The sequence below is a fragment of the Pelophylax lessonae genome (assembly GCF_965119305.1).
Source record: "Pelophylax lessonae genome assembly, chromosome: 1".
Classification (NCBI taxonomy): domain Eukaryota; kingdom Metazoa; phylum Chordata; class Amphibia; order Anura; family Ranidae; genus Pelophylax; species Pelophylax lessonae.
In genome coordinates, this window is record NC_138768.1 from 523980048 (window position 1) to 524005511 (window position 25464).

At 42.8% G+C, this 25464-nt stretch overlaps 1 protein-coding gene across 1 annotated transcript in view; it reads left to right on the forward strand.

Moving 5' to 3' along the window:
• The window catches only part of FRAS1 (Fraser extracellular matrix complex subunit 1), an 843167-nt gene that overhangs the window by 605233 nt on the left and 212470 nt on the right, over positions 1–25464 (forward strand). Inside the window, exons 30-31 of the mRNA XM_082266873.1 lie at positions 6320–6473; positions 10958–11139. Of these exons, the coding sequence (XP_082122999.1) occupies positions 6320–6473; positions 10958–11139 (336 nt within the window). The remainder of the gene's footprint in view (positions 1–6319; positions 6474–10957; positions 11140–25464) is intronic.

Sequence of the window (25464 nt, forward strand, 5' to 3'; positions counted from 1 at the left end):
ACAAATCTCAGAGAAATCAAAAAAGCACATCAAGATTCAAGTAAGAATACACACAAATGAATATTGTATGTAGACAAAAATTGCTTATCCCAGAGTTCAGCTTTAATCCTTAATCAACAAGTGATTGAAATTTCTTGGGTAGTTCTAGCCCAAATGCTCATTTACTTTTTTGTGGAAATTTATACATTTTTGAGTACAGTTATGTTCATTTCACTTGCATTTGTGCACACTTTTGCATGCACTAAAGTCTAGTTGAATTTTCATTTTAACCACTTACTTGCCGACCGGGCCATAGCCGAATTATGGCTACATCGTGGTCGGCTAATTCTGGGAGAGCGTACAATGACGTCCTCCGAGAATCGCGCTTCCCTCTTGCCCCCTGGGGCACGCACATGGAAGTGTCCGTGCTCGCCAGATTCCGGGGACCCGGCACCTCACAGATTGTGGTAAAGGGCCAAAGACAGCGGTACTTTATCATGTGTTTGCTCCTTCCAATGATGGAGCGATCACTTGTCAACAAACCGGCTTATGTCCGGTTCATTTCTCTCCTCTCCTCGCACACTGTACACAACGATCCGTACAGTGTGCGAGGAGAGGAGAGAAACTGCAGCTGCACCCATCATCTGCCTCCTCCATACCTCAAATTTTCCCATCCGTGCCACATCCATGCCTCTTTCATGCCACATCAATGCCTCATCCGTGCCACATCCATGCCTCATCTGTACCACATCCATGCCACATCTGTGCCCACCCATGCCACGTCAGTGCTCATCTGTGGCTCAACCATGCAACATCTATGCTCATCAGTGCCACATCAATGCTCATACATGCCACGCCAGTGCTCATCCGTGCCACATTCATGCCACATCAGTGCTCATCAATGCCACATCTATGCCACATCAGTGTTCATCTGTGCCACATCCATGTCACGTCAGTGGTCATCCATGCTACATCCATTCCACGTCAGTGGTCATCTGTTCCTCATCCATGCAACGTTAGTGCTCATCCGTGCAATATCAATGCCACATCAGTGCTCATCCGTGCCACATCAATGCCACATCAGTGCTCATCCGTACCACATCAGTGCACATCCATGCCACATCAGTGCTCATCAATGCCACATCTATGCCAGGTCAGTACTCATCCATGCCACATCAGTGTTCATCTGTGCCACATCCATGCCACGTCAGTGGTCATCCATGCTACATCCATGCCATGACAGTGCTCATCCGTACCACATCCATTCCACGTCAGTGGTCATCTGTTCCTCATTAATGCCACGTTAGTGCTCATCGGTGCAACATCCATGCCATGTCAGTGCTCATTTGTGCTACATCAGTGCTCATCCGTGCCACATCAATGACATATCCGTGCCACATCAGCGCCCATCCGTACCACATCAGTGCTCATCCATGCCACATCCATGCCATGTCAGTGTTCATCTGTGTCACATCCATGCCACATCACTGCTCATCGGTGCCACATCCATGCCACGTCAGTGCTCATCCGTGCTACATCCATGCCATGTCAGTGTTCATCCATGCCACATCAGTGCTCATCCATGCCACATCAGTGCTCATCGGTGACACATCAATGCGACGTCAGTGCTCATCCATGCTACATCCACGCCATGTCAGTTCTCATCCGTGTCACATCCATGACACATCAGTGCTCATCCGTACCTCATCAGTGCTCTCCGTGCCACATCCATGCCACGTCAGTGCTCATCCGTGCCATATCCATGGCACATCATTGCTCATCCGTGCCACATCAGTGCTCATCCGTGCCACATCAGTGCAACTACACTGCTTATCAGTGTCCTACAGTGCCTCGCCTGTAATGGGAAGTCAGGAAATGACAGTGCTCCCTGAATGTTAGTCCTCTGTATGTGGCCAGGCTGTGTAAAAGTGTCACACATGTGATATCGCCATACTCAGGAGGAGTAGGAGAATGTATTTCAGGGTGTAATTTTGCTATCTACATGCTATGTGTTAGAAATATCTTATAAATGGACAACTTTGTGTAAAAAAAAATGCGTTTTAATTTTCTTTCCACATTTTCCAAAAACATGTGGAAAAAAATGACATGTTCAAAAGACGCATCATGCCTCCTAGATTATGTGTTGGGGAGTTTGCTTTCCAAAATGTGGGTGTTTACATTGTCCTGGTGCTCCAGGTCCTTCAAAAGTGTGATAGGTTGTCAGGAAATGATATGTGTCATTTTTGCACCTAGAACACCTGGAGGTGCTACTTGGATGTTGGACCTCTGTATGTGGTCAGGCTGTGGAAAAGTCCCACACATTTGGTATTGCCATACTCGGGAGAAGTAGTAGAATGTATTTTGGGGTGTAGTTGCAAGTATGCCTATACAGTGTGTGAGAAATAACTTGGTAATATGACCATTTTGCAAAGAGTTGTGGAAATAAATTACAATTTCAAAAAACTCACCATGCCTCTTACTAAATACCTTGCAATGTCTGCTTTCCAAAAAGGGGTCACTTGGGGGAATTTGTACTTTACTGGCTTGTTAGGGTCTCAAGAAATGAGATAGGCTGTCAGTACATCAGGTGTGATCAATTTTCAATGATTGGTACCATACCTTGTAGACTCTATAACCTTCACAAAGACCAAAAAAATTATATTTATTTGGGTTATTTTAACTAAAGATATGTAGCAGTATAAATTTTGGCCAAAATGTATGAAGAAAAATTACTAAATTTGCAAAATTTTAAAACCGAAACAAAGAAAAATGATTTTTTTTTTTTTTTTTACAAAATGTTCGGTCTTTTTTCATTTATAGCGCAAAAAATAAAAAACCCAATGATGGTTAAATACCACCAAAAGAAAGCTCTGTTTGTGTGGGGGAAAAAAGGATGAAAATTTCATATGGGTACAGTGTTGCATGACTGAGTAATTGTCATTCAAAACATGAGAGCACTGAAAGCTGAAAATTGGTCTGGTTAGGAAGGGGGTTTAAGTGCCCAGTGGGTAAGTGGTTAAATCAACTAACAACATTCCAAATGCATTAAAACAAAAGGTGTAAAGTTTGTTTTCTTTAGAAAGCAGCCACATCTTGACTAGAAATGCCTGTTTTCTGCCTGCCAGCATGCACTAGAGAAGGATTCTTCTATCTACGTGGAAGTGGTAGTCTCTCTGCTAAGGACTGACACACAGTTTGTATAGTCAGACCTATTACTCTGCAATTAACAAAGCACATGCTCCCTTCTCATTGGAGAGCACTAACTCACATGTGGGGTTTTTCAGACATCTGCAGAGAGACTACTGCATGCACCCAACACAGAAAGTAATACCAGCCTGATTCAGATAATAAATAATACAGATAGATAGATAGATAGATAGATAGATAGATAGATAGATAGATAGATAGATAGATAGATAGATAGATAGATAGATAGATAGATAGAGACAGTGAGAGACTGTGAGAAAGAGTGGGGCTCTACAAATGTGAACATCAAACTTTGTCCTTTTTGATTTTTTCTAAAACTTAAGCTCAAATATATTTACATAAAAACACTGAGCCATACAGGAGTCCAGAGAGCAGTTTGCAAGAAAAAATACTCTGCAATAGGCTGTATATATACATATATATACAGTATCTCACAGAAGTGAGTACACCTCTAACATTTTTGTAAATATTTTATTATATCTTTTTATGTGACAACACTTAAGAAATGACACTTTGCTACAATGTAAAGTAGTGAGTGTACAGCTTGTATAACAGTGTAAATTTGCTGTCCCCTCAAAATACCTCAACACTTACCGGAGTCCTCTGCAACTCCTCCATGACATCATGGAGCTGGTAGATGATAGAGACCTTGTGCTCCTCCACCTCCCGTTTGATGATCCCCCACAGATGCTTAATAGGGTTTAGGTCTGGAGACATGCTTGGCCAGTCCACCACCTTTACCCTCAGCTTCTTTAGCAAGGCAGTGGTCATCCTGGTGGTGTGTTTGGGGTTGTTATCATGTTGAAATACTGCCCTGTGGCCCAGTCTCTGAAGGAAGGGGATCACGCTCTGCTTCAGTATATCACATGCACTGTTGGCATTCAGGGTTCCCTCAAAAATGTGAGGGCTGTACTCACTTCTGTGAGATTCTGTATATATACAGTATCTCACAAAAGTGAGTACACCCCTCACATTTTTGTAAATATTTTCTTATATCTTTTCACGTTACAACACTTAAGAAATTAAACTTTGCTACAATGTAAAGTAGTGAGTGCACAGCTTGCATAACAGTGTCAATTTGCTGTCCCCTCAAAATAACTCCACACACAGCCATTAATGTCTAAACCGCTGGCAAATGTCCAAATTGGGCCCAATTAGCCATTTTCCTCCCTTGTGCCATGTGATTCATTAGTGTTACAAGGTCTCAGGTGTGAATGGGGAGCAGAAGTGTTAAATTTGGTGTTATCGCTCTCACTTTTATACTGGTCACTGGAAGTTCAACATGGCACCTCATGGCTAAGAACTCTCTGAGGATCTGAAAAAAAAGAATTGTTGCTCTACATACAGATGGCCTAGGCTATCAGAAGATTGCCAAGACCCTGAAACTTAGCTGCAGCACGGTGGCCAAGGCCATACAGCGGTTTAACAGGACAGGTTTAACTCAGAACAGGCCTCGCCATGGTCGACCAAAGTGGTTGAGTGCACGTGCTCAGCGTCACGTCCAGAGGTTGTCTTTGGGAAATATATGTATGAGTGCTGCCAACGTTGCTGCAGAGATTGAAGGGGTGGGGGGTCAGCCTGTCAGTGCTCAGACCATGCCCTGCACACTGCATCAAATTGGTCTGCATGGCTGTCGTCCCAAAAGGAAGCCTCTTCTAAAGATGATGCACAAGAAAGCCCACAAACAGTTTGCTGAAGACAAGCAGACTAAGGGCATGGATTACTGGAACAATATCCTGTGGTCTGATGAGACCAAGGTAAACGTATTTGGTTCAGATGGTGTCAAGCGTGTGTGGCAGTAACCAGGTGTGGTGTGCAAAGACAAGTTTGTCTTGACTAAAGTCAAGCATGGTGGTGGGAGTGTCATGGTCAGGGGCTGCATGAGTGCTGCGGGCACTGGGAAGCTACAGTTCATTGAGGGAACCATGAATGCCAACATGTACTGTGACATACTAAAGCAGAGCATTATCCCCTCCCTTCGGAGACTGAGCCACAGGGCAGTATTTCAATATGATAACAACCCAAGATGACCACTGCCTTGCTAAAGAAGCTGAGGGTAAAGGTGATGGACTGGCCAAGCACGTCTCCAGACCTAAACCCTATTAAGCATCTGTGGGGGATCTTCAAATGGAAGATGGAGGAGCACAAGGTCTCTAACATCCACCAGCTCAGCGATGTCGTCATGCAGGAGTATAAAAGGACTCCAGTGGCAACCTGTGAAGCTCTGGTGAACTCTATGCCTAAGAGGGTTAAAGCAATGCTGGAAAATAATGGTGGCGACACAAAATATTGACACTTTGGGCCCGTATTTGACATTTTAACTTAGGGGTGTACTCACTTTTGTTGCCAGAAATTTAGACATTAATGGCTGTGTGTTGAATTTTTTTGAGTTATTTTGAGGGGGCAGCAAATTTTACTGTTATACATGCTGTGGAGGAGCACAAGGTCTCTAACATCCACCAGCTCCATGATGTAATGGAGGAGTGGAAGAGGACTCCAGTAAGTGTTGAGTTATTTTAAGGGGACAGCAAATTAACACTGTTATACATGCTGTACACTCACTACTTTACATTGTAGCAAAGTGTAATTTCTTCAGTGTTGTCACATGAAAGATATAATAAAATGTTTACAAAAATGTGATGGGTGTACTCACTTTTGTGAGATGCTGTGTGTGTATATATATATATATATATATTGACAGGGTCTACCTCCCTCAACTTTCTTTTCTCACTACAAGTCTGCTAGTCTGTCTGAATAAAATTCCCTGTAATCTCTAAGCATATAACACATCCTCCAATGCTCCTGTTTGCATAGACCTAGCCTAGGGTAAGGGAGCTTGGGAGATAAGTTTTAATGATAGGTCTGCCATCTACCTTATTTTAAAGCTTGAGTTTTGATTAACATTCATGTAAATTGAAGCTTGTCCTTTTACAAAGCATAAATTACTAAAGACAGTTATAAGTTATTTTAATGTATTCACTGGAACTTGCATTGGCTGTATTAGCAAGGATTACGGAAAAGTTTTATAATTAGCATTTTAATGAATTCATTTTTTATATGTAGAAATAACCTGAATCAGCGAAGTTAACATAGCTGAATGTGAATGATGAACTATTTTCTCTTTCTCTGACAGATAAATGGAGGACTTCAACTTGTATTAAACTCTGCTGTATGGGTTCCAGAAGGAGGAATGCTTCAGATTTCAAATAGGCTGCTGCAGTCTAGGGCATTTGGTGCTGCTGACTCTGAAATCCTATACACAATTACAAGTGAACACCCAAAATATGGTAACTACTAATTGGGAAGTTATTTGAAGATATCAGGAATCATCAATTGTGCTCATACATGCCAAAATGCCATTTTTAAACTGTAGCAACTATTGATGAACGAATATGCCCTTTTTTCAGTTTGCAGGGTGCTCACTGAACCCTGCATAAATTTACAAAATTCCAAACCTAAAATTGATAACAACACATAAATAACAGTGTCTAAATAGTATGCTAGCACCTTGGTTAGGCTACAGTGTTAGAGATAGAGACAAGGCAAGTTGCATCCTTAATTAAGAATTTGAATGTGTAACTTCAGAGACAATAGCCACAAATAGTGTACAGTCACTGGACCATATGTTAGCTGCTTATTTAGGCCACAATATAAGAGGGAGGAATAAGGCAGTGTAGGTTACTTCAGACATTATAACCATAAATATTATACAGTAGCTGGACAGTAAGCAAATAGCTTCTTTATGCTGCAATATAAGAGGGAGAAATGAGACAGACATTATCCTAAAACAAAAATTAGAGTATATAATCTCAGAATAGCCACACAAATTGCATAGTGGCTGGACAGTATTTAGGCAGTATAATTAGGCGACAATATAGGAGGGAGAGTGAAATCAGGTTGTATTCTGAAATAAAAATGAGAATGTATTATTTGACAGACAACAGCCAAACATATTGTACAGTGGATGGACAATATGTAAGCAGCTCCTGTAGGCCACAGTGCATGAGCAAGAGACCAGATGGATTTGATTTTGAAATAAAAATCAGACTGTATTATTTCAGAGAAAACAGACCCAAATAGCTTACAGTCATTGGGCTGTATATAAGCAGCTTGATTAGGGAGTATTGTAAGAAGGGAAAGATGAGGCAGATTTTTATTGTATGTAGTGTATTATTTCAGATACAATAGCCATACATATTGTACAGTGGCTGGAGAGTATGTAAGCAGATTAGTAAGGCTGCAATGACCTCTAAGAGGTCTGGCTGCACTTTTGAAATGATGGATGGCATGTTCCAAATCTTAGAAGAAAGGTCTCCATAAACCCAGGATAATCCACAGATATACTTAGGAAAGAATAAAGGCAAGGGAAGGATTTATTGTGTAGTAGTTTAAAATTCCAACATTTAATATACCTGTAATCAGAACTACTTACAAGAGGCAGGTAAAAGTGTGCATGTGACACAGAGAAGCACAATCAGCACCCCAGTGGTATATTTCCCAAAAGTGCAGCCAGACCTCCATCTTAGAGTTCTTATCTGCTGGTAAGCAGCTTGTGAGTGGGGTGTGCACCTGGGTGTAGAGAACTGCCTTTTCACATTGAAGTTTTGTGCATTTTATATATTTTATGATGGACTTTTTGCACCGAGCACTTATCTCTTCTTGAGGAGTTGCTCTTGGACTTTTATAGAGATATCTGTTTTGCACATATATTTGATGAGCATATTTTGCTTTTAGCACTTTTGCTTTTGACACTTAGCGCAACCATTTTTTAGTTTTAGCTACTGGAGATTGTAATCATTCCAGATCAAGGACTGGTTTCATTTACGTCAACAGTGTCAGGGTACAAAACCACTTGCTGTTCTGAAGACCCTCTCAGACAGCATGCTAGCTGCAGAGGATTCTAGAAGATTAAGTCTGTACTGTACAAGTTCCAAACAGTGGTCTAGCCAGGACACTCAATTATCCATGGTGTCCTCAGTTCGAAACGTGGCTGTATCAGCCGTGGAACCCAAGTAGTCTGTCAAACTGCTGTACCCGTCAGCTGCCGTTAAAAGGATCAGAGGCACATCAGGCATGAGGTGGATCCTGCCACTCTCAGGAAAATGCAGTCAGGAGGTTTTTTTACTCAACACCTTCTCACCATCTTCTTTGTTCTCCCTCTGGGATGGTGGCTTGATATTCACTATTTTTTTCTGTGGATCCAAAAGGGTGCCCACAAAATAATGGTCACTTTCCTTTATGGCCTGGGATTATTGTGCAGGCATTTCAGTATGAAAGAGCCCATTTGTCACACATTGCCTCCAGCAGAGGACCCTGAGTCCTCAGTGTCACTAAAGGACAAAAGTGTTCCCAACGATATTCCCTCACCCACTTACAACTCCCAGAGTTTAGGAGGGATGAAATGACGCCGTGGAAGCCTGCAACTTTTCCTATACTTGAGGAAAGTGGAAAGGTAGTGCTTAACCTACAGGGTTGTCTTGCTGGTGTTGTTACCTTAAAGTACTGCTGTTGATGTAAATGAGTGGGTTAACGGGCAAGCAGCTTCTACATCCCAGAGGATTTTCACAGACTTCTTTGCTGCATGTAGTTTAATGTAACTAGTTTAATGTAACAAATATTTAAATTGAAGCACCACACCACTGCTAAGAGGTCCAGATACAACTTTATTCGGCTAAAAGTCAGGGGTACAATCCAAAAATAAAAGCATTTGTTATCCAAAAAAAAAAACAGATACTGTTTCCTTAAAGCATTTTATACAGCACAGTGCTTGTGCTGTGTCATTTGGCACCTCTTATCACCTAAAAAACCTGGCTGATCCTGCCAGTTTCAACTCTCCCCCTGTAAACTGACAATGGTATATCATGGCTGCTGAGCCCTGACACCGTGGTCAGTGTACGTGCTTCCATCAGCCGCAGCTTTCCTCTCTGTCTCCTGTGTCCTCCTCCCCTCCCTGCCTGTCTGCTCATGTCAGTGCCCGCCCCCTCCCCTTCTGCTGCTCTCATATGGGCGTCTGACATCTCCAGTGGGCGGGACCTCTCCTCTCTTTCCCTCTCCTCCCCAAATTGAGGAGACACCCCGCCCATTGGAGATGTCAGCCAGACAGAGAAGAGAGCCGAGGGATCAGCTAATCGCTGGGAGCCTCTCTGCTATAGGTACAGATCGGCATATTTTTTCTATAAGACAGGCACAGAAGCACTTAGTGTTATATTGCAGAGTGGATTTGATTATTTTATAGTAGTGGCTTAACAACCACTTTAACCAAAGGGTTTCAGTGGTCCAAGAGTGCCCCTTTTTATCAGGGCTTGATTGGCAACAATGTGAAAAAAAAAGAAGTGAACTGGACCTACAATGCTATTTTTCCAGTGTGAATTACAAGAACAAGTCTTGTCAGCAGCTTGTTTGGCAGACAATTTTTTTGTTTTGTCTTCATTGCCTAGTCAATACACGGTGCTCGAAGAGGGATTGTGTTGCTAATCCCCGCCTCGTTGCACCTCACCTTTCTGGTTGCCTTTTCGAAAAGTAACAAGATGCTGCACATGTCCTAAACTACAAACAGTTACATAGTTAGTAAGGTTGAATAAAGGCACCAATCCATTAAGTTCAACATGTGTGTGTGGGTGTGTGTTTGTCACTAAGTGTCACAGTTAGGTGTCAGGCTCAGAGACCAGTAGCTAAAGCAGTAGAGGGACTCCCACCGACCGGCAGGATTGGTATACAGGCAGGTCACCCTGGCACATAACCCAAGCTCACCTGAGGTGCGGAGTCTAAGTAGTAACCGGTGTTCACCAGTGCTCCTGATGGTGGAGATTGGTTTAGCTGCCAGGTCGCAGTCCTCAGGATCGCCCCACCAGGAGGTGAGCAAGCTGAGGTCCAGTTGAAGATATAGCAGGTAAGGATCAAACATAAGCATAGTCAGTAAATAAGCCGAAGGTCGGTAACAAACAGTTGCAGTTTGAGATCAAGCTGAAGCATAGCTGAGGAACGAGCCAAGGGTCAGTAACGAGTGGTAGTAAAGATGTGAATGGCAGCAGAAAAAACAAAATGAGATACTGGCTAAAGAGAGCACAGTAATGTGGCAAACAGGAAGTGCAGAGACATGGCTTAAATCAGGAAGTTCATGGGAGGAGCAAAGAGTTCAAGGTTCAGCAGAAGTCAAGGCACAAGGCAAGGTTGTCCAATGGATCAGACAGGGAGCTGTCCAGCATCTTAGTAGCTCAGTGAGAAAAGTTTTCGCCAGACACAGGAGAGGTGCCAGGTTCAAGTCTGCGCCCTGACACTAACATTTCCGATAACCATGTATATTGCATTCCTGCACATCGAAAAGCTTTTTTTAAATTATCAACACTCCCCACTGACACCATTAACTGTCAAAATGGAATTTCACATCCTTACCGCTCTAAAAGTAAAGAATCCCTTTCGCAGTTTAAGGTTTAACAGCTTCTCATCCAACATCATTGAGTAGCCATGTAGCTTCTTAAGTGACCTAAAACAAAAAAGATTTCTCCCTATGTTAGAATCACCATTTAGATGGTTTGTGTATTGCAAGCAAATCTTAAGCTTCTCTTCTCCAGGAAGAGAAAATGTCACCAGCACACCATGAATCTCCAGAACAGGTCCAAAGATTTATTCAGCGATTACATCATCATAGCAAAAGCAACATTTCCAGGCCTTGCAAGACCCCTTATAGTCATCTTATACCCATGACATGGAAAAAATGCATTTAAATTTTTTCCTCAAACCAGTCAATTGAAATAGCTTTGATTTTTTTTAGGTGAAGTTGTGCTTTTGGCCCCTATGTCTGCTGATGGACCTGCAGATAGCTGGCAGCGTTTGCCTGATGGAAGATTTGCCACACCAACCACTTCCTTTACACAAAAGGACATCAATGAGGGCCTGGTATGGTATCGGCATTCAGGGTCCCACTCACAAGGAAGAGACTCATTCAGCTTCCAGGTACATAATAATGTGGAGTTTGTAGATATATGGTACATATTCCTCCTATCAGTATCCAAGGTTGATATTTTTTTACATATAATGTTTTTTTGTACTTATAATGCTCGGAAAGGCTCTGGTCCTTTCAGGGGGCGGTGCTGCAGCCCAACTATGTAAAGGAGACGAGGTGGGGAGTGGTACAGTGGGGGTGCAGACTGGTTCCGCTCTGATGCTGCTGCACGCTGGCCCATACAAGCAGCTTTGATCTGCCTTCATTGCCATTGATGTGGTGTATTGCTATGTGATAGTGTGGTAGAAGTGCATTTACAGCTGTCATCCCATGTGTTGGGCAATTCAGTCCTCAAGGACACACTTTCCAAACAATGGATCCAATATACCTCTTTCTTTTTTAACCACTTCTGGACCAGAAGGATTTGCCCCCTTAATGACCAGAGGCCATTTTTTGCGATTCGGCACTGCGTTATTTTAACGGACAATTGCGCGGTCGTGCGACGCTATACCGAAATAAAATTGATGTCCTTTTTTTCCCACAAATAGAGCTTTCTTTTGGTGGTATTTGATCACCGCTGCGATTTTTATTTTTTGCGCTATAAACAAAAAAAGGGAAAATTCTGAAAAAAATATATATTTTTTACAGTCTGTTATTTTAGGCCAATTTGTTTTCTGCTGCATATTTTTGGTAAAAATAAAATTGTGTATTTTGAATTGGTTTGTGCAGAAGTTATTGCGTCTACTAATTGCGGGAAAGATTTATGTGATTTTTGTTGTTTTTTTTTTTTTTGTTTGTTTTTACTAGTAATGGCGGCGATTTGTGATTTTTAATGGGACTGCGAACATTGGGGCGGACTGATCGGATGTCTAACTGACATTTTTGACACTTTTGGGGGGACCAGTGACATTACTACAGTAATCAGCGCTAAAAATATGCACTGTTACTGTAATAATGACATTGGCAGGGAAGGGGTTAACACAGTGGGTGATCAAGGGGTTAAATGTAAGCCTAGGGGAGTGTTTCTCACTGTATGGGGGTTGGGCTTTTGAAATGATCTCAGAGACCTGTGATCCTATATAGAAGGCGCTCTGTGATCATTCCAGAGAGAAGAACGGTCAGCTGTGTTTACAACAGCTGACCGTCCTTCTCTCACAGCGGGAAGCGATCGCGAGTGGCCGGCGGCAATTGGAGCCGGCCGGCGTTCATTTGCCCCCTAGCTGCAGGCGCGCGACCGACGTATACCTACATCGGTTTGCGCAGGAGGGGCTGTCTGCTGCAGTAAATCTGTGGCAGGCGGTCGTTAACAGGTTAACTGACGTTCCCGTTCACCAGGAGATATACAGTATCTCACAAAAGTGAGTACACCCCTCACATTTTTGTAAATATTTTTTTATCTTTTCATGTGACAAAACTGAAGAAATTACACTTTGCTACAATGTAAAGTAGTGAGTGTACAGCAGTGAAAATGTTCTGTCCCCTCAAAATAACTCAACACACAGCCATTAATGTCTAAACCGCTGGCAACCAAAGTGAGTACACCCCTAAGTAAAAATGTCAAAATTGGGCCCAAAGTGTCAATATTTTGTGTGGCCACTATTTCTTTCCAGCACTGGCTTAACCCTCTTGGGCATTGAGTTCATCAGAGCTTCACAGGTTGCCACTGGAGTCCTCTTCCATGCCTCCATGATGACATTACGGATCTGGTGGAGACCTTGCACTCCACCTTCTGTTTAAGGATGCCCCACAGTATGTCACAGTACATGTTGGCATTCATGGTTCCCTCAATGAAATGTAGCTCCCCAGCGTCGGCAGCACTCATGCAGCCCCAGACCATGACACTCCCACCAACCATGCTTGACTGTAGGCAAGACACACTTGTCTTTGTACTCTTCACCTGGTTGCCACCACACATGCTTGACACCATCTGAACCAAATAAGTTTATCTTGGTCTCATCAGACCACAGGACATGGTTCCAGTAATCCATGTCCTTAGTCTACTTGTCTTCAGCAAACTGTTTGCGAGCTTTCTTGTACACCATCTTTAGAAGAGGCTTCCTTCTGGGACGACAGCCATGCAGACCAATTTGATGCAGTGTGTGGGGTATGGTCTGAGCACTGACAGGCTGACCTCCCACCCCTTCAACCTCTGCAGCAATGCTGGCAGCACTTATACATCTATTTCCCAAAGACAACCTCTGGATATGACACTGAGCACGTGCACTCAACATCTTTGGTCGACCCTGGCGAGGCCTGTTCTGAGTGGATCCTCTCCTGGTAAACCACTGTATGGTCTTGGCAACCATGCTGCAGCTCAGTTTCAGGGTCTTGACAATCTTTCTATAGCCTAGTCCATCTTTATGTAGAGCAACAATTCTTTTTTTCAGATCCTCAGAGAGTTCTTTGCCATGAGGTGCCATGTTGAACTTCCAGTGAGCAGTATGAGAGAGTGAGAGCGATAACACCAAATTTAACACATCTGCTCCCCATTCACACCTGAGACCTTGTAGCACTAACAAGTCACATGACATGGGCAGAGGGAAAATAGCTAATTGGGCCCAATTTGGACATTTTCACTCAGGGGTGTACCCACTTTTGTTGCCAGTTTTTATATATATATATATATATATATATATATATATATATATATATATATAATGGAAAAGTATTTGATTAGTTATTATATGAAATTAATATAATAAAGATGTTACCCCCTTGAAACACATAAGCCTGGATAAAAGATTGAGGCAGTGCTTATGGTGAGACAACCGTGCCTGTTGGTCAGAAAAAATTTGTATTTTATGGAGGATTTGTTATATATGTTTTGATCAATAGCTTTTGTTAGTAAAAGACTGAATAAAATTATTTTTTTTTTGGGGATCTTACACTATGCCAATGTGCTCTGTGTTCATTTCATACAATGCTTCATTCCTGATTTATTCATGTCTTGATCTGATTGAAAATGGTTATACCTTGTGGAATTTATTTTTTTATTTCCTGTGCAATTAAATTAAATGGTTCTGTACCCTTACAATATATGACTGCAAGTGCATTTAAACTCATAGCCAAACAAGGAGAAATTTCTTGATCCTCCTAACTCACCAAGTTATCAAGTTGAAAAGTTGAAACTTCCGCATTTGTCACATATCGTAATATGCAAAACTATTGTAATTGTAAAATCAGGTCAGCATCATATAACACTACAAACGTTATAAATCACAATATATAGAGCCTTTAAAAATGACCTCTGATTAAGTAAGCAGTAGACAAGTACAACGTTTTATAACAAAGTAGGGTATCATTTCCATAATTGAGATGTCAAACTGAAATAAAAATTGCACAGTACCCTTTTTCATATTTTGGTGAACTCTTGATTGGGTTTAACAGTTTAGACTGTCCTGCCAGTTGGTAGTATGTTAAAAGTATAGGTAATCTACTGTTGGCAAGTAAAATATTTGGTGCATGGAAACCTGCTTTTTATTTTTTATTTTTGGATGCACCAAATAATAGTTTACATTAAAGGGTTTGAACTTAAAGATGTAAATATTGCGGCAATTGTAAAAAAATCCAGTGTGCAACTTCTTACACAAAAAGTCCTATAATCTTCACTAAATAATTAATGGCACACAACATGAGAAAAATAGTTGTGCAGTAGTGTGCTAAGAGGATGATGCCACAAAGCTGATATACAGTTTACTGTGTGCCAAATAAACTATATGTGCTGTAAAATAATAATTTATTTGACATGCAATTAGCTAAAACTAAGATGTCACGTGCAGCAATTTACATTTACATTCAATTCACATTCCTCAACAATTGTCAATCCAAGTTTATCTGGGCCCCTTTTTGATGCCTGGGTTTTGGTTCAAGCTGGGTACTTTCATACTAATTTCATGTCATTATATTTGCATTGTCATGAGTGCTGCTTTTGCTTTCTCTTCATTTGAAGACACCTGATTAGTGCTAAGAGCCCCATGTAGAGGATTATTGCCTGTTTACTAAAAGCAATGTTGTCATGCAGCCTTGATAGGCTTATATTTGTTCATTGCTAAAAGGGTAGAAGAGATTTGCTGTAGAATCAAAATGAAACTATTTAGCTGTTACCTTTAAACTAGAAGTTTGCTAGTGTATTTGCGGAGTGTGGTCCTGAACAGTGATTCACAAGCTAAAAAGGCATTACTTTTTTACAGTGTTGATCCAGTTATGTGAAGTTAGCACTTCAGACTATTTTTATTGCCATTTTGTGACTGCATTAGGGACTTTTTTGTTCGAATTCTGTCCATGTGACAACAGAACAAAAAAATGAGGGGAACAAGTGTGCCGAGGAAAAGTATACATCAAAATACACCCCACTTAGATTCTAACCTTTCCCACCTCTACTGCAAAAGTAGTGTTTTTGTTTCTGTTTGCCCTCATTGAAGAGATTTTTTCATTGTCTACTCTTCCAGCTAATATTTTGTTCAAATGTAGTGAGTAGATAGCACTAGTAGGTTCTTTAAATATTTTTTTCTCTATCGTTCATTGAAGGACACAGTCCTCTGATGTGAATCAGTAGGGTTATACTGCAGGATTAGGACACTAGGCAGAAAAAAAGTTCTGGCTATGCCTATGGGCAGGGCAGTCCCAGGGGGTATACCCTCTGTCTTCCTGCAAGGGATTTCTTTTTTAATCTGCCTAGTCAGGAGTAAGGACCTAGTTCCTTGCTGGGATCTCTGGTCCTGGCAAAAAGTGTTTTTTTATGTAGATAATTTTTAAGCTAGCTTTCTCTGGATTTTTTTTCCTGTGAGTTCTACAAGCAACTATGCCGGATCTGGGCGACAGGCTGGATGTATAGATCCAGTGGTCACCCCAGCCTGCCAGTGAGCGCGTGCAGGCCTTAGCTTCGTGCTGGGTCAGCCGTGACATAGTCCCACTGGACGGGGACTGGCCCGGCGAGTTAAATGTCTCGTTAGGTCGCATACGGCCAGGTTCAGGCCCGAGTCGCAGCGTTCCTATTTTGGCCGACAGCCCCCCCACTTTGGCTGAGAGGGGCCCTGTCAGGAGATGGCTCCCGCCTGTGTTCCTGATATGGTGAGTAAATGTTCCCCCCTTTTCCCTCTGACAGATTTCGGGGTGGATGCGGGCCCCTCCCTGGGACGGTGGGACCCTCACAATCCTGGGTTTCCTTCTGTCCTTTCATGCACCCCCTCTTCTATCCTCTCATCCTACCACGCGGGGGGCTTTTTGGGCCTACTCCCGGGGACTGGGATCGCGCTTTCAGACCAAATGGGAGGTCAGGGGGGTGCGCCGGTCTGTACCTCCAGGGCCCACCTGCTCATCAATTCCGTTGTGGAGTCTAGGGGGTCCCCCTGAGGGTCCTTGGTTGCTCTGCTCGCCGCGCGGGCCGCCATTTTCTTGTAGCCACATGTGCTGAAGAGATCGGCAGCCATCTTGGTACACCCGACACTGCCATTTTGCAGTGGATTCTTCTGCTGGGAATCTGTATGGGAGTTCCTGGAGGCGTTGTTCTGTGGGTGGAGCCCCTCCCTATACCCTGGGCAGTTTCTGAGCTCATTTCCTTTTGGAGAGCTACTGCTGACACGTGCAGATGTTTTTTTGCAAAAAAAAACATTTTCTCCACTTGTGTGAGAAAATTCTCCACACCTGAGCTTGTGTTTCCCCACCTGACCCCCTTGGGGAGGCCGCAGGGACCTCCGTATTCTAGCTGTCTACCGATGCAATTTTGGCAGTTCTGGAAGTTTTTGTGTCCCAGGTGGAGGTGGTCTATAAAGGGTGAGGTGCTAAGAAAGGCCCTCCGCCTACCCCTGCCTCATCTGATGTCTCAGATTCTGAGTCTGATTCAGCCACCACAGACGTGGGTCTCTCTGCCGGGTCTACTACCTCGCGCCCGGTCTCCTCTGATAGTGAGGATGACATTTCTACCTCCACTGCTGCGCAAGATAAGGAGCTGGTGGATGCACTGGTTGTTTCTGTGCATGAGACCCTAAAATTGGAGGACGCAGCTGCGGCTGCACCTGGGGCGCAGGTTACATTTGACACTCACAAGCCATCCAAAGCAGAAAAGATTTTTCCCTTTCCCGTTTATTTTGCCAACATGCTCACAAAAGAATGGGACCGTCCAAGACGTTCCCCTGGGGGGCCTAAACAAATTGCTAGACACTACCCTTTTGAAGAGTCTCTGGTAAAGAAGTGGACTGTACCACCTAAGGTTGATCCACCGGTCTCCAGACTGAATAAGGCTACCGTTATTCCAGTCGAGGAGTCCCCCTCCTTTAAGGACTCGGAGGATAGGAAGGCGGAGGCTGTGGCCCGCAATATGAACTCCCTGGCTGGAACTGCACTGAGACCAGTGTTTACGATTGGCCTTGTCACAAAGATGTTGACTGAATGGTTGAAGTTACTATGCCGTGACTTGGAGGGAAAACAAGTCCCTCCTGCCTTTTGGGAGCTGTTGGACCAGCTGGTGCAGGGGCCGCAATTTGTTTGCAATGCCATACTAGACACTGCTCCTTTATTGGGCCAACTGTGGGTTTCGGCGGTGGTTATCGGGCGTTTCCTTTGGCTGAAGTGTTGGTCTGCGGTTCAGACTTCTAAAAAGGCCTTGACTGATCTCCCTTTTCAAGGGGATCGCCTGTTTGGTGCTACCCTTGATGACATTATTAAGGGTCTCACAGGGGGGGAAGAGTACTTTTCTTCCACAGGCCAACAAGGGTAAGGACCCTCGTTGCAGACGGGGTCCCTCCTTATGAGCTCACAAAAAGTTTTTTCATCCCTCTGGGTCAGTCGATAAGGCGAAGCCCTTCAAGACTCCCTCGAGCGGTTTCAAGCGACCCTGGTCTGACAAACAAAAGTCCAGTTTCTCCAGACCTGCGGACAAGACCTCCTCGGCCTGAAGGTGCGCCATCCCCTGTATCTGGGGTGGGGGGGCATCTTTGCTGGGTTATGGACCTGTGGCTGGCCCGAATCGCAAACAGATGGGTTCAGGAGGTTACAAGATCGAGTTTTGGTCATTCCCTCCGGTAAGGTTTTTCCCTTCCAATGTACGACTGTCCCTGCATCGCTTGCTGGTGCTCTATGGGGCAGTACAGGACCTGGTACAACAAGGGGTGATAGTTCCGGTTCCTTGTGCGAAACGTTTTCAGGGATTTTTTTTTCCAACCTGTTCACGGTTCCCAGGAAGGAAGGCAAGGTGCGTCCAATTCTGGACCTGAAGGCACTGAATGGTTTTGTGCGAATTCAAAAATTCAAGATGGAATCAGTTTGTGCGGTGGTGGCTTCCCTACATCAGGGGCATTTCCTGGCCTCCATAGACATCAAAGATGCCTACCTTCACATCCCAATCTGTGCAGGTCACCAACGGTTTCTCCGTTTTTTGCCTTGGGAGAGGATCACTATCAGTTTGTGGCGTTACCCTTTGGTCTCGCCTCTGCTCCTCGAGTTTTCGCAAAGGTGTTGGCTCCGATCCTGGCGCTACTACGGCAGCAGGGGATATCGGTCCTGGGTTACCTGGACGATCTGTTTCTCCATGCGGAGTCCCCTATGGTGCTGACAACTAATCTGGAAATCACCATGAGAACTCAGGTGGATTCTGTACCTTCAGAAGTCTTCTTTGGTCCCTTCCATGAGACTGGACATCTGGGCCTGATTTTGGACTCGGCCAGGGTGTTGAAAAGTTCTGGAACTGATGATGTCGTCTTTCGAGGCGGTCCCCTTCGCTCAATTCCACACGAGGATCCTCCAGAGGGACATTCTTCTCAAATGGAACAAGAATCCAAACTCCCTGGACATTCGGATCCAGATGAGCCAGGTGACCAGGAAGTCCCTGATCTGGTGTCGGAACTGGCGGCATTGTCCTGTCGTTCTCCCTATATAGTGGTTCATAGAGACAACGTTGTACTTCGTCCGGATCCATCCTTCCTTCTGAAGGTGGTTTCTAGTTTTCACTTAAACAAGGACATTGTTTTACCATCTTTATGTCCTAAGCCCAAACATCCCAAGAAATATGCTCTGCATACGCTGGATGTAGTTTGGGCAATCAGGGTGTACTTGGTGACTATTGAGTCTTTTCGTAAGTCAGATTCGCTCTTTGTACTCACAGATGGCCCACAGAAAGGGCTGCCTGTGTCTGCTGCGACTATTTCCAGATGGATCAGACAGACAGTGGTGCAGACTTACTCAATTAAGGGTCAGGTTCCACCTTTCCCTGTTAAGGTGCATTCTACTGTGCTTTAGGTTTCCAAGGTGGCTACCTGGTCGTCTGTTCACACCTTTACCAAATTTTAATATGGTGGATGTGCTGGCATTTTCAGATGCCTCTTTTGGTCGCAAAGTTTTGCAAGCTGCTGTTTAGGGGGCTTTTTGGCCTTCCTTGAGGGTGTTTACTGTTTGTTTCAAGTGGGGCCCATCTTGCTGTTCTGATGAGTTCCGTGTTGCCTGGTTGACTGTGTTTAGCCTTGGGGACTGATTTTTTCTGCTGTTCCCACGCCTCATTTTTGTGGTACTGCTTTGGGACGTCCCTCCTGATATGCATCAGAGGACTGCGTCCGTCAATGAACGATAGAGAAAACTAGATTTTTGACTTAATGTAAAATTCTTTTCTCTTAGGCACTACCCGCCCTTCTATTTTGAGTTGAGTTGGTATTGTTTTATCTGACACTGCTTTCATACAAAACTGACATCCTAAGCAGAAAGAGAGAGGGTATACCCCCTGGGAATGCCCATAGGCGTACTCAGAATTTTTTTTCTGCCTAGTGTCCTACTCCTATAGGGGGCAGTATACCCTACTGATATGCATCAGAGGACTTCGTCCATCAATGAACTTAAGAGGAACGGATTTTTCGGTAAGTCAGAAATCCAGTTATATACATTTTTTTAATTTCTTTACATACATGACAAATATAAATATGACATTACAAAACAAAAACACAAATTTACACAAGAACATAAAATGTTGGTGTCTCCAGCACACGTTACCCTTCAAATAATTTTCTTTTCATTTCCCCTTTCTTTTTCCCTCCCTTCCCACCCAATCTCTCCACTCAATCTCTCCACCCCCCCCCCCCCCAAAAAAAAAGTCTAATAGGGGACTACTTCTCCCAGGTTTGGAGAGAGAGAGATACCTAAGCTCAGTGTCTCTTGAAGCTCAAAAAGGTACATAAGCTTCTTTTGAGCTACAAAAAAATGCACACAGACTTCAGGCATTTTTTCCTATTAACTAGCTTTCCATTTGCTAAAAATATGCGTCCATCAATGAACTTAAGAGAAAAGTATTTTACAGTAAGTCAAAAATCCAGTTGTATTAATTTTTATTTAATTCTTTACATACATGACAAATAAGAGTCGGTTCACAATGGGGCGACACGACTCCTTACTACTTCAGGGGCGACTTGTGCATTACAATGCACCACGATTTCGGAGCAACTTGTAGGGACTTCACATAATGGAAGTCTATGCAAGTCGCTCCGAGGTCGCCCCGAAGTAGTACAGGACCCTTTTTCTAAGTCGGAGCGACTTGTGTCGCTCCTATTAGAACGGGTCCTGTAGCGGTCAATGGACTGCCTGACAAGTCGCCTGACAAGTCGCGGCAATGTGAACCGGTTCTAAAAATATGACATTACAAAACAAAAACACCAATTTACACAAGAACATAAAATGTTGGTGTCTCCAGCATACATTACCCTTCAAATATTTTTCTTTTCATTTCCCCTCCCTTCCCACCCAATCTCTCCACCCCCTCTCTCAAAAAAGTCTAATAGGGCACTACTTCTCCCAGGTTTGGAGAGAGAGAGAGATACCATAAAGCAGCCATTTTGCGTAGAGTAGTGGACTGGGTCCATGGCTCCTCTCAGAAAAAATGGGTACAATTGGAGGAAAATCTAAGTAATTCCATATTGGGACAGAAAATCTGGCTTCCTAGGCAATATAGGGGTTTTCCCAGGGACATGGCTGAAATTACAATAGAAACTTTAGGAGTCTGGGATAACGTCCTTAAAAATATGCAGTGGCAATATAATAGTCCTTTATTGCCCCTTTCGGGTTCAGATTATTTTCCTCCGGGTAAGGAGAATAAGCTGTATCTGAAATGGACTTGGTCAGATTGTTTAAAATTGAAGGACGTCCTAGAGGGGAACGTCCTTTGTACCCTACAAGAACTTTGAGATAGGTACGGTAGATCACCGTGGGATGTTTGGAGATATAGACAGCTCCAGCATTTTGTGGAGTCACTTCCCAAACATTTATGTTCTATTCGTGAGCTCATCCCATGGGAGTGGACCAAGGGGGAGTCAACAGATGGATGATCTCAAGCATCTATAGTATGCTGATCTCCCTCTCTGACCCTGGCCCAGGGGATCTTTTGGGAGGCTGGGAGCACGAATTTAACAAATTTTTACCAGAGAAATTAAAGTATAAGGTTATGGACTTGATGCATTCTACTTCGGTAGATAAAAGAATAAAAGAGATGAATTATAAAATGTTAATGAGATGGTATTATGTTCCATCTAAACTGCATGGGATTGATCAAGATGTTTCATCCCTGCGTTGGAGAGAGTGTGGAGGTGAGGCAACCCATGCCCATATATGGTGTAGCTGTTCTTTGATCCAGCCATACTGGAAAGAGGTATTAAGGGTAATTAAGAAAATTAGTAGTGTAGAGATTACACCAGACCTTTGGCAATGTTTGTTTCATGCTACAGCTGAATCGAGGAAAAAATATAGGGGTTCTATTATGCCAGTATTATTAAACACAGCAAAACTCTTGATCCCGAAATATTGTAAACAAAAGGGAATTCCGACTATACAAGAATGGTTTAGGGAGATTGATAAAACTAGGCTTATGGAAGAACTAATAAGTATGCAAAAGGATGCTGAAATTAGATTTTGTGCGATATGGGGAAATTGGATAGATTTTAAACAGTCTTTAAGATACATGATATATATTGTAATGAGAAATCCCCTCAGGGGATTATATCCACTGTGGGGATAGTCCCTTAAGTGAAAAAAATGAGATTGAATCCCGCAATTTGCCTCCCCCGTCTCTTCCTCCCTCTCCCTAAATTAGGGTGAGTTTGGGTGGGGAATTTGTAATTTGTTGGTGTGTATGTATATATACCCTAAATAAATTATTTAGTGTATAATTCACACATTTTTTAAGGTTTTTGTAAGGTTTTATATAGGGTGGAACTGGGCGGATATCCATGGTTTCTGCCCTGAGATACACTACTTAATTTAATCGCTAACACATACATTGAGCACCAAGGAAGATAGGGGAAAAGAAAAAATATATATTTTTTTTGTTTTTAGCACTAGTAGATTGTAACACTGATCTACTGTATTCAAAACTAAAACAAAAAGTTTTTTCGATAACTTTGGGTTTTAACTCTGCATGTGAAAATATACTGATATGCCTTTGCAATTTACACAAAAAAAGGGAGAGATATATACTTGGCTCATGTTCCTTCATTAGATCATTGCAAGTATTAGAATGAGATAAGTGTGTTTGTTCCAGGAATTGAAGCACACAGAGTTCATCCTAGTCATTATCACAAGGACCTCTTGATTATTGTACTCTCATAATCCATCAGTATGGGTGATTAAAGCATTTTGCAAAGTAACGCACTAGATAACTCCAACAGATAAGGAGTGACCTGGGAATGTTTCATGCAGATGCAAGCAAATCTTCTGTGAATGCCCTTAAATTACTGCTGTCTTCTTTTAATGAACTTACTACACATTGCTTTCAGAGGAAAATTATCTTTAAATAAGAACATAAAATCAGCTTGCAAAACACACCTGCCATTATGTTTTCTAAATAATTTGAAGTTACCTATTTTATTATTAAAAGCTGATGGTAATTTAAATGTGAGATATAAACATGTCTGGTTCTGTGATAATTCATAGCTTCTGTCTGGCCCTGCAGGACCATCTTTCTCTCTTTTTTTGCCAACTGGTCTTTCTTTTTTGTCTTACAAATATATATGCTTTCACAGAAATAAAGTACTATTTTCACTGACAAAGCTGTTTGTTTTGATGGTAACTTTATGTGTGTAACCTGTAAATTATTTATACTTTAATTTTCAAAAAGTAGTATAAAAGTAAATAAGTGACTTTGCTCGATGCAGCTGGTCAAAAGTGTGTTTTTGTTTTCATGCATAAGTCAGTGATATCATTGATTTGGCTATTTGAATGGTATTGCTACTAGCAACACAGCTTTTACAGTAAAGCCCTGAAAAACTTTTTCAGTGTACTTTTTCTTTTATGTCATATCAAAAACACTATTGTTAAACACACTTATTGCACTTACAGTTTCACACAATAGTATAAGTATCAGTAGCTCCTAACTCACTAAACAGTGGCTTTCTGTTGTGAATATGTAATGTTCCGGTACCTTTGGTACCCTAAATTACACTTTCCACAAGTGTATGCGCCCCACCATTTACTTTTGGAAAGGTGCGCATACACCTTTAAGACTGGAGCTGTCATCACTCAGCGCCGGACTAGATGGCTATTTAAGGCGTCGGTTCTCACTCACATGTGTTCGTTCAAACACCCTTACCTGGATGCTAACCTTGCTTGAAGCTTCCATGCTTGCAAGCTTACCTCGCTGACGGAACCTCGCCGCGCTGATCCCTGTATCCCGCTACTGGATCATCCGCCTCTCCTCAACCACCCTTCGGCTGTATCGCTAATAGTGCTAAGTACCCCGCAGGGGAATTCTCTATAAACTTATACTAAGCTTACACTATCTAGCTCTGCATAGTAGAGACTGTTTATCACATCTGCATAAACTAGATTGCTAGCTCTTGAGACTACTGCTACTTTTCTGCACTGGGTTGATCTCTTTTGTATGTCCACCTGCTATTCTATCATCTGCTATCATACAACATTGTTAAACCTTCCTGCATCCATCTGCTACTGTCTCACCTTCAAGTGTCTATCACCTACCACCTCCACTCAACCTATCCCTCAAACCTTCATCATTGTGTTACCACATATATAAAGTCACTCTAGGAACCAGCTTGCTAATTGTGTGTATTTACTGGCTGAAATAAGACCTTCCACACATGATGAGTCATTGAGGTTGGGAATGGTATCTCAGCATATCTCTTACATGACAACTGACGTGGAACTATTTCTGCAGCTGAAAATCCACACCATATAAGAAACGCAGGAGCGTTACAGTTAATAGGAAAAAATGCCTGAAGTCTGTGTTTTTGTGATTTTTTTTGTAGCTCAAAGGAAGCTTATGTACCTTTTTGAGCTTCAAGTGACACTGTGCTTAGGTGAGAGTAGATGCAATTGAAAACCATGGAATGTTGGATGTTGAGCCTATATACAAAATATACATATATATTGTGACAGGAAGTCAGATAAATCTGTGGGTGTTGTCACAGACGGGAGATACATTTCTGCCTTGTTTAGACAATTCACCAATTACTATCAGGCTTCGGCTGCGGAGGTAGCCAGAAAGGTTTAAGGATGTTGGAAAGCTTCAGCTATTCAGAATGAAGAAATTAAGAGGATGACTACTGATTGCTGCCTCCTGAGGTTTTTTGCGTTAAGGAGAGCAGTGAGCTGAGAGAGACTTCTGAAGGTGAGGTGGTTTTGACTTTTTCTGTGTGAAAGGAAAACAAATAGACTATTGGTTTTCTGCTGTATGACCAGCAGTGTCTGCCCAGCAGTAGGTTGGGACAGACTCCATAGGTAGGTTCCTGTGTTGTGAAGGTAGACACCCCAAGTGGCCAGGGTTTATCAGTTTAACAGGACAGGTTCCACTCAGAACAGGCCTCGCCATGGTCGACAAAGGAGTTGAGAGCACAAGCTTAGCATCATATCCAGAGGTTGTCTTTGGGAAATAGATGTATGAGCGCTGCCAGCATTGCTGCAGAGATCAAAGGTGTGGGGGGTCAGCATGTCAGTGCTCAGACCATATGCCGCACACTGCATCAAATTGGTCTGCATGGCTGTCATCCCAGAAGAAAGCCTCTTCTAAAGATGATGCACAAGAAAGCTCTCAAACAGTTTGCTGAAGACAAGCAGTGTACAAGGTCTCAGGTGTGAATGGGAAGCAGGTGTTTTAAATTTGGTGTTATCGCTCTCACACTCTCTTACTGGTCACTGGAAGTTCAACATGGCACCTCATGGCAAAGAACTCTCTGAGGATCTGAAAAAAAGAATAGTTGCTCTACATAAAGATGCCCTAGGCTATAGGAAGATTGCCAAGGCCCTGAAATTGAGCTGCAGCACGGTTGCCAAGACCATACAGCGGTTTAACAGGACAGGTTCAACTCAGAACAGGCCTCGTCATGGTCGACCAAAGAAGTTGAGTGCACATGCTC